This window comes from Lutjanus erythropterus, chromosome 9 (genome assembly GCF_056507025.1).
Source record: "Lutjanus erythropterus isolate fLutEry1 chromosome 9, fLutEry1.hap2, whole genome shotgun sequence".
NCBI classification, from domain to species: domain Eukaryota; kingdom Metazoa; phylum Chordata; class Actinopteri; order Lutjaniformes; family Lutjanidae; genus Lutjanus; species Lutjanus erythropterus.
In genome coordinates, this window is record NC_139325.1 from 27,489,865 (window position 1) to 27,500,375 (window position 10,511).

General features: G+C 38.8%; 1 protein-coding gene across 4 annotated transcripts in view; it reads left to right on the forward strand.

Moving 5' to 3' along the window:
* Positions 1-5,082, forward strand: part of gramd1a (GRAM domain containing 1A) — a 45,533-nt gene extending 40,451 nt beyond the window's left edge. For all 4 annotated transcript variants that reach the window (XM_084726983.1, XM_084726984.1, XM_084726985.1 and 1 more), the window contains 4 exons: positions 483-567; positions 1,937-2,044; positions 2,339-2,459; positions 3,535-5,082. In XM_084726983.1, the coding sequence (XP_084583109.1) occupies positions 483-567; positions 1,937-2,044; positions 2,339-2,459; positions 3,535-3,636 (416 nt within the window). In that variant the 3' untranslated portion in view covers positions 3,637-5,082. The remainder of the gene's footprint in view (positions 1-482; positions 568-1,936; positions 2,045-2,338; positions 2,460-3,534) is intronic.
* The last annotated feature ends 5,429 nt before the right edge of the window (positions 5,083-10,511 follow it).

Below are 10,511 nucleotides of genomic sequence, written 5' to 3' on the forward strand. Positions count from 1 at the left end.
TGCCACGAGTGTTGAAGGTTATGCACTCAAGCAAAAAGCCTCAATCCATCTTCTGTGCAATAGTACCCTCTAGTGGGTCTTTTTGGAGTTACATTACAGAAACAGAAACATCAGTCTTTGATTGTTTAATATATAGGATATCCTTAAATTAAGACGATTCTCAGACAAAATCTGGGACTTATAAAGGAGAAGAAACTGGTCTAATTTATTTATTACCTGAATATTACTTGAAGTGATTTTGTAGTATTTTTAGAGACTAGAAACATAATTTAGAGCCTGTTCAGACCTGATATTAACATGCATCCTGGGTCATGTGATCACAAGTGGACAAGTAACAGAAATAGAATTGTCAAAAAAATGATCAATAACAAAAAGCAATATTGCAAATTTAAATGAAAAAATATTACAGAAACGCCATCTTTTAGAAATTTACAATGGAAACAGTTTGAATCCTGATCTTTCTTTTTTTTTTTCCAATTTAGGTGCTCAATATATAAAGTTGGGGGAGCGTTCACGTGGTGGAGGACAAAACAGTATATCCACCATCCTCCTCATCGTCAGCTTCATGTAAGTTCAAGTGTGTGTGTTGTGTATTTGTGGCACTGAGTCCTTGAATAACAGCAGGCTTTCTGAATCCCTCTTCTGAGCTTCCCTTCTGGCTATTTTAACTCCAGCATGTTTTATATTTTACTGCACACTGATCATATGATCATTGTCTTATTCAATAGTCATCTCGCACACAGTCAGTTACTCAGATTGGAGATTAGGGTCTAAAAAGAGATTTTGTTAGGGATTTTCAGAATGTACAAATATAGAGTAGAAATCACTGCAGTCTACACATAAAAGCACGTGTTGTCCTTGCATGTAGTCCTCCTTAGTAGCACAGTACATCCTTTCCTGTATAGTGTAATATAGAGGAATTGGAGGAGTTCCTACCTGATCAAATCCTCGGTTTGATTTATATTTTAGATTATATTGGCTTTCTGCTGTCTTTGTTCTATCCATGTCTGAATGCTCCCTCATTCAGACATGTTGGATATCGATCTTCTGCATACTAACAGCCTCACAATGCCTTTCTTGCTATTTCTCCTCTTTTCCCCTCCTTTCTGCAATACTTCTTGTGAATAGGATCTGTATCAGGTTCGTATGAGAGGCTTTGATTTCATACCACTGGCTGCAAAAATAAAAACCACTTAAACAATACAGGAAAAATCCACCCTTCGATACTCAGTTTTTAAGTCTGTATTTGTTTGCCACATATATAAATATGTGAGGAATTTATAAATAACTAGAAGGGCACTTAGAGAGGAGACGCCCACCAAGTCCACTAGTCCAGGCTTTTGGGCCAACAACAACCTTTAAAGAGGCTTATTTTGGTTTATCAACTAGGGGAAAAACAGTAAAGATTAGAGCTGAAATGATTAGAAGATTATCTGATCGGAAAAATATTGAGCTCTTCAAGTACCACCTTACTGTTCTGCACTGTTTGTTGCTAGCACTTACTGTGGACACAGTGCTTCTTTAGTAGCCACTAGCACTTGTGCGTAGTCCACTTCATTTTCAACATGGCTGCTCAAAGTATTCTCATGATCTGTACTTCTCTTCATAATAGCTACTGTTGGGATCTGTGGGTTCAACATGACGATAGAGAGACCAACAGTTCTAGCAGAGATGCAGGTTTTCCAGTCAATAAAAAGGGATCACACCATTCTCAAAACACACAACATGTTTTGTAGCTGCATTGCAGGGTGGATTTTTCCTTCAGTAAACTTAAATTGTTTTGTGATTAATGCTGCGTCGTGTGACAAACATTGAAATGTACGTGTCTGCTCATTCTGTGCCACCAGATTCATTGAAGCATTATCACTGTTTTTTTTAGGTATTTATATACAGTCAGTAAATTAGGATTTTTTTTCTTTCTCTCTGTCCCTGTCAGTCTGGTGGTGCTGGTGGCTCTCAACATGCTGCTGTTCTACAAGCTGTACGCTCTGGAAAGAGCGGCCCATACACTGGAGACATGGCACTCCTATTCTGTTGCTGACAGGTAAACACTCCACACTGTTTTCCGTATAAATATAGACTCTCCACTTTGGTGTTAATTGGCGGTTGGTTATTCTTCTGGGATCTGAGGCGTCAAATAGCCCTCAGAGTATTAAGCATAGCACTGAAGAAGCGTCTTGGATGAGAGGCGAAATGTCTTCAAGAACTCTATCAAGTCCAGTTGCCTACTACAAACCTTGCTACGACGTCCTCCCTTGGCTTTTTTATGTTAAGTAGTCTCTCCTCCAAACCTTTAACGTCTCCTCCTGTTTCCCTCTCCTCCTCCTCCTCTCTTCAGTCCCCTGCCTCAGACAGCTGGAGAGTGGGCTCAGGTCCTGCAGCTTCAGAGGCAGTTTCATCAAGCTCAGCTCAGCAAGTGGCAGCAGATCCTGCAGTCCTCTGTCACGCTTCTTGACCAGGTGTGTGTATGTGTGTGTTTCTGTTAATTATACTCTGTGAAGTCAAATGCTTATCACTCAATTCTGCAGGGGACGAGTCAGCAAGAAATTTCAGGGGCCTGTATTTGAAAACTATTAATCTAGATCAGAATCATCCAGATTGTCATCCCTTTTTTGCTGTCCCAGATAAAACTGATGTTGTAGTTTTTATCCTGGTTTTTCGAAACTGTAAATCAGATCAACGATCATTTGTGCTGCAGGCCTTTTTGTGCCTTTGACAAAGAGTTTTATTGTTAAAACTTACCCCACTACTGGGGTACACTAGCTGGAGATAGATGCACAAATATGATGTAATTTGCTGATATAACCTTTTAACGTTGTGCTCAGCTGTTCAGGAGAGCACATCTTGCATCTCTATATCTTATTGAAAAATGTGTTGCACTTTATTCAAAGTGATTAAAACATCCCTACCATTTGGTTTTGGTATGTGATGCTAAAAGAATCCACTAGATGCCGCTGTGTCTTTAAATAACAGATTTTCAGTTTGGCGCCTAACAGAAAGTTAGAAACAAAAAAGTCACTTCAGACATGTGAACTCCGTTTGGTGTAATTTTCAAAAGCAACAACATAACACAGACTAATAAGGTCCAATTTTCTGAAAACATGCTCTACCAAACAGTATGTCCTTTTATGGTGAAGCCAGTGAAGCTAACCTAATGTAAGTAAAACTGACATTTGCTACAAGATAAAAGATTTCTGACAGTGAGTACATTAAAGAGTTAAAATCCACACTATCCAATTTTTGAAATAATTTTATCGAAGGATAAAGGGTAAACTGTTTGGAATAAAGTGACAAAAAATTACGACTTAGACATGGACTAAAATTAGACCTTAAATGTTGACTAAAACAAAAACAAGACTTTTAAAATTTGACCGAAACATTTTCAGTCAGCGACTAAGACTAAACATTTAATCCTACCCAGATATTTCAGATTTACATTAAAGGGTTTGAAATGCTGGCTCCAGCATTATGTAATTTAATACACCTTCTGATCCAACCTCTTTCCCATCTACCCCATCCATGTTTATCTCCCAGATGAAGCAGTCTTTAGAAAAGCTCCACCGGGGCATTGTGGTCCCAGGGGTGCAGCAGGATCCCCCCGATGAGCCCCTCGCAGAGTCCCTGACTGAGGCCTGATCCCTGTCTCCTCTGGTAGACACTCCTTCCCCTTTGACAGTCTCCTGACTCCGAACACGCCGTGGTAGACACGAGGGGTCTGGTTTGCATTTTTTCCCTTGTTTCCAAAAGAGTGGGACATGCAGGGTGACTACGTTACCCACAACTCTTTTCGCCTGACTGACTTGAAATGGCAACGTTCGCCTTCAGCCTCAACCAGTAACAACTTCAGTGAACTCATTCAGACTGGAAGCTTTCAGGACCACAGCAATAATTTACCTGCAGCTGCAAGTCATCTGTACGGAAACAGGCCACTGGTGGGCCGATTCAGACCATCCTCTCCTCAAGAAACATTTCAAAAATCTCCAACTGCATTTCAGAATATCTTTATTTCAGACCTCCTTACTTTTCAGAACCCGCCAGTTTATGACTATCACAGACTCCAGTTCCTCTTCTGACATGCAACATTTCAAAGGTGCAATGGGAACGGATCAGTGATTTCTAGTCCTGGGAACAGTTGGATATCTTTGCCTCTAGTGAACGCCTGCTGATACAAAAAAATAAAAAGAGAGGGGACACCACCTGCTGTGTGGATGTGGCGAACAGACACCTAGGAGGAGACGGGAGAGTGTTGACAGGAGCGGGACGCCTCTCTCGCTCTTTCCGTCAGGGATTTTGTTCTTCTGCGTCCGCGTTGAGCCCCCTCAAAGGCCGTCGGTCCCCTGCGAAAGGGTATGAGGAGCGTTTCAACATCAGACACTTTATTTTTCACCTTTATTTTCAGATATGACTTTAACGTCTGAAGATAAATCCCAAACACCCTCCCACTCCTCCCAGCACTGACTGGGTTTTATCTTTTTTCAGAATCAGTGTGTTGGGTTGTTTGCACAGACAGCAAGCTGCATCTGACTGTTTCTCGGACTGTTACAGTATTTATTATTACCAATGATGTTTGATCTGAAGTCCTGTCCTGCTCTTAAGAAGTCATTCGGTGGGTATTTTGTGCTCTGATTTGCTGTTGCGGTGCGGACCAAGAGGAGCTACATGAGAAGGATTACTGTCACAGCAATAATGACAATAGTGATTCTAGTACTTTTTGAATGTTTCAAACAAAGTAGTATATAATAATAATAATGATGATGATGATGAATTGTGTATGAATGTGCATAGAGGCAGTGAAAAAAACAAGCAAAGAAGACTTGACAGATGTGTGCGTGCTCACGAGGAGTCCTCAATGTTACATTTTAATGTTACATTTTCACGTTAGAGTTTGATTCCTGGAGATTTCTCTTTCACGTTTGGTTGCTCACACTTTGCATCACCGAGCCAGACCTTAACAGTTCAGGATTTACCGTAGACTTGATCGCGTAGAAACCTAAATATCTTGTCCAACTGGGCTGGGTGTATCAAAACAAAAAGGACCAACCAGAATTTTATAGACCCAGGTGAAGAAAAAGGGAATCTGTTTTTGCAGTATTGTTTTTTTTTTTTTGTGTGTGTTTGTTTGTAAGATTAATTTGACTTACTCATTTTCTCTTTTTATTCAATTCCTTTTTTTTCATTTTCTATCTTTATTATTTTGTCATCTTTATTTGTTGTTTATTTCCAGCCAGTCCTCTCCGTCCACTCGATTCTGGCCTCTGATGATGTGAGAACGGCTCACCCGTCTGTACTCCCTCTTCATTCTTTTCTTCTTCTCATCACCTCACTCTTCTTCTCCTTCCTCTGTGCGCTCTTCCCCTTCACCCACTCTCTCTCTCTCTCTCTCTCTCTCTCCATTTCACTGAAAATAGCGGCTACAGAAGCACGTGGGCCGTGCTGTGCATGGCCATCCGCGGATAACAAAAGGGTGTACTATTTATTTAGGGAGGGAGGGGGGTGGGGGGGGTGGGGGGGGGGGGGTTCTTAGGGTAGATTGAAGGAGAGAGAGAGACGTTTAGGAGCAGGGATGAGAATGTACTGTAAAGATGTGATTGTACACCACGCCATGGAGAGAAATGAAAAGTTCTGAAACATGCAACAACTCTGCGCTCGTCTTTGAGTCTGTGTGTGTTTTCTCACCTTAAAATGTTTTGGGTCAAAATTTACAGTGGTTTGCAGTGGTTATTTTTGATTTATTGGACTGAAAAAGATTAAAAATGTCCTTCACAATTAGTCCAAGATAACATTGAAATTGATCATTTTGTCCAACCAACAGTCTAAAACACCCAGATATTCATACCATTATACAACATGGGGCTGTCCAATGAAATCAGAGGTGTTGTTCCTTCATAATACACACAAAACAAAACTCAGAAAACAAACTAAATATATAAATAGACGTGTGCACCCAGGAAATAATTCTGCAGTAAATTTTAATCAGAATTATGACATAAAAAAGTCCTAATTATGAGATGTAAAGTTGAAATTAGGAGATAAATAGTCATAATTATGAGGAAAAAGTTGAATTTGTGAGATAAAGAATCAACTGTGAGATGAAAAGTCTAAATTTTGGAGTAGAAAGTACAGAAGAAATGTAGAGAAAGTAGAGCTGCAACTAATGATTTAGATGGTTTTCATTTTTGATAAATCTGCTCATATATTTCCACATTCATCGTTTAGGAAATGTCTATCAGTTCCACAGTTACGAGATGAAAAGTTAAGAGTCAATCATTAGATGCAAAATCAAAATTATGAGATGAAAATTGTGACATTTTATCTCATAATCATGAATTTTTAAAATCTCATAATTTTGACTTTTTATTTCCTCATTACTTACCAGGGATTTATTTTTTTTTCCTTTACCAAAACTAGGAATGAGTGGGCTTTTCACCATTTTTGATGACAAAATTACTCAGGTAATTCATTATAAAAATTGTTTCATTAGTTTTAAGTCTGTAGAAATGTAGAAGAATTACTAGATACCTCTGACATTTGTCTGTTTTTTAAGTTTTCTGAATGAAGCACAAACGAAGCTCTTAAACATGGCTGCAACTACTGATTGTTTTCATTATTGATAAATTTGCTGATTAATTTCCACATTCATTGTTTAGGACATCACAGCTTCCCAGAGTCCAAGATAACGAAGAAGAAAAGCAGCTCACATCTGAGAAATGTATGCCAGTTTTTTATTAATCAATCAATTAAAATATTCACTGATACCTACACTAAAGTAAACTTTGTGCTGGCAGGGTAACGTAAAGTCTTTCCTTGATTAAATCAAGGACAAATATTGCTCAACCTACACATTATTTATTGTTGACTGTTGTCTGCCAAAGTCATAGTGGCTTATGGACGTATACGTGTATGAATGTGACAACTTGGCAGGGTGATATTCAAACAAAAATATAACGCGAAAGACTAAACTTATTTAAACTACATTTCAGTGATCCTATAGTTTAAGTATTTTCATTTGACATTATTGTAATAATTATATTAAATGTTTTTAAATTAATTGATTTCATTTTTAAAATTTTCCTCAGGGTGCCACTAGAGGGAGCGAAAGTACCACCAGGGATACTCATACCATTGTTTGAGAATCTAGGTTGTAGTATAAAGAACGTAGCTCTGGTAGATTTTAGGGTAGTTGTGGTGCCGCAGAAAGAAAACAGTTCCCACATGAAACTACTCACTAGAAGGTCTGTGGATTGTCTTGAGTAACCAGGTCATTGAAAGGAGACACTGATTTAAAATTGTCCATTGTATTTTTTGTGCTTTGAGCACCACAAGCCAAGTGTTATTTAGACCCATTATTTTGGACGGCAGACATCTCTACAACTGATATCTCTAAAACTCTGCATTACACCAAAACTAAATGGATAAATAGCACTACAGACCAGAGGAAAAATATGTGTTTTTGATTATGGGGTGAACTGTCTCTTTAAAAAGCCAAGTTTTGCCTGCAAACAAATTCAGAACACATCTGATGCTTTGCTGCAAATCAGCGACCTGCAGCTTTACCATTTATTTTATAGACAAAAGAATTCAAGTGAGACACGACTCGTTTCCTCACAAGAATTTTATTTCCTTCTGCGTATCACCTTTATTTTCCATCTCTTTTCTTTTGGCAAGCAACATTTCGACACCTACACATGAACTTCAGTTTAATTTGTTGCTGAAAGAAAACACGTGGACACAAAGCAGACCAACAGTGTGGGGAGCAGTGTGGTTTTCATTTCACCGGTTGGTTCAACTGTGCAGCAAAAGGCGTTTCTATATGATGTAAACTGATGTATACCTAAAAAGGAAATCCCTCAGTAAACAGTGTACAAAATCACTTGCACGGCCTTCAAAGGAGATATCAGTTATCGTCTTCTTGACTTTCTTTCTGCTTGTATCTCACTGAACAGTCTGTTTCTGCTGAAAAAAAAAAAAAATCATATCACAGTCTTTCCTTATCAGCAGGCATGCAGTTATTCTGTACTAATTAATCAGTTTGTGTGCCTCCTTTTTAAAGTATCTCAAAATGTATCAAACTCAGTTTCCGTACAAAAGAGATGAACAGTAAACATGCAGGACGGCAGTGTTTCGCTACCATCTAGTGTTCACCAATAGTCACTAACTGGCTTTCTGGAAAGAGGAGCAAACGCACCTGCTACACTAAAGTTTTCTAACAAGGCTTTTCTCCTTTTTCCTTTTGGTTTCCTCTGACTTCACGCTGGGAGGCACACTGGACGGGTTTTTGTGGTGCATTTCGCCCACGGCAGTTAGATAATAGCAATTTGCCAAGCCCTTAAGTTTCTACAAAAACACTAAGACATCTGTGTGAAATTACACATCAGTTAGAAAGTTTCAACTGTAGACAAATTCAGCTTAAACGTGATGCTTTCATAACACTCTGGATAAATTGGTTGATGAAGCTGGGTTGTTTTTTTTTTGTTTGGTGTGATACAAATTGGTGTGGTGCATCGTTTTCTCATTTGTCTCAGGAAGTCACACTTTGGTGCCATTTTTAATCCTACCCGCCTGAACTCGTGAGCAACTTGGAAGAGCAAATTAAAATCAGCAGTGAGCCTGCTGGGTTACGCAGCCAGTTTAAACCGGGTCGTGATGTGCTGCTGAAAAGGCCATGTCATCATGTTTTCATTAAAGGGGGAATTCCACTGAAATTTAGTTTTAGAGTGTTGTTTGGCTGATTAATCATCTGGAGCTCTCAGGATCAAGGAAAAGTGAAAACATCGACATGTTGTCTGAGAATTTAAAGCTACTAAAAGGAAGTTTCATATTTTGTTGATTTTGGAGGCCAAAATGGACAAAAGTAGTATTGTTTCCGCCAAAATAACAACAACAACAAAAACTCAGGCTCGTTTCATCTGATTTCATGAAAAATCCCACCTGGTGGCAGCTATTAAGAATAACTAGGGACATAACAATATATCGCGATTTCACAGTTGAAAAAAAATGACCTGAAACGCAAACGCTCAGTCCAGCAGCTTTATTGGACATGTCCAGACATGTTTGACCAACCAGAGTCAGAGGACGGTGACAGGATGGTATTTTTCTTTCTTTTGTCTGTGTCGGGTTGTTGGAACCGAAGTGAGCTGAAGTGAACTGCCGGTCTGATTTGGACTGAGAGAGTCGCTGAGGTACGTTTGTAACCGACCGCTGGCGAGGGTGAGGGGAGGGGGAGGGGGAGGCGGCGGCGTTCGTGTGTCCGTTCGTGGGGCTTACATAGGGTCAGAGGACCATGTCTCTGGCACGTCACTGAACAATATTTAAGGTCCAACTCCACAGTTCAGTACTACGTAGTTGTCAGTGTTTTCCTGTTTTCAGCAGCTCTGTTCTAACATGTATAATGTGTTTAGAAGGAAAAATCCCTTTTACCTTTATAAGGACTTTAAAGTGAAAAAAATCTTTTACACAAACAACATGCAGATTCATTCTTTAATAAGGAACATTTTTTCAAGTTGTGATTTTTCTTAGTTTTTTTAGTATCACAATGAATATCGTATTGTAGACTTTTTATCGTATTATCATATCAAGTTTTAGGTATTGTTACATCCCTAAGAGTAACCATACAAAGCTTCTTTTCACTGATGGTCTTGTTTTCTTATGTAGGTTTATAGAGACATCAGTATTAAATTCAGACTGTTTCATAACCAGTTAAAAACTTCTTGTAGTAGCTTTAAGATAAAACAGGATCTCGTCTCAGTTGCTTCCCCAGTCCAGTGAAACATTAAAGATACGACTGGCACTATGTTTTTCTATAATTTTAAGCTACAGCTTACAGTGCCTAATGTCTGCATGTCCTTTTATTTAAGAGTTAACGATTAAAAACTCGAGCTAAACATTTAGCAGAGACAACATTTCTCCCGGCGAGCAGATGTGTGAGAAACGGACGATCACATTCCTGTCAAGTTGTCGCGTTTAAACTTGCAGAAACAGCTACATATGACGACTTTCACCCGACGTGTGACATTCATGACTCATTGCTTTTCACAACTGCTCCAAGTTCACCTCACGCGCTCATGTCTGCTTCATTAAAACCTGCTCTCTAATTCTGTTTATTGAAGATACATGAAGAAGAAAAATAAAAGGTTTGCATGTGTTGTCAGTCGGGGTTGGACCATCGATACTGGTTTGCCAGTTTACTTATCAGGCAAATAAATATGTCAAAAAGTTAAGATACTGAACTGTTGTGTGGCCACCGATGCGATGTGGTAAACCTGCAGTATCATTTTTCTCATTGTATTTTTAATTTATTGTGTCCCATTTTGGTCTGTGTTGAAATTATGCAAAAGATACAAAATTATTTTACTTTTTGGCATTAAAGCTGTCCAAAATTAACATCAGGACAAAACATCAGCTGGCGTAGCAGTGTTTTGCTAAGAATATTAGTCTCCTAGTATTTAAATCTATTACAATCTTCTTTAGCTTTTTGTTATTACCATGTTTTTGTTTATCTTTAATAATGTTTT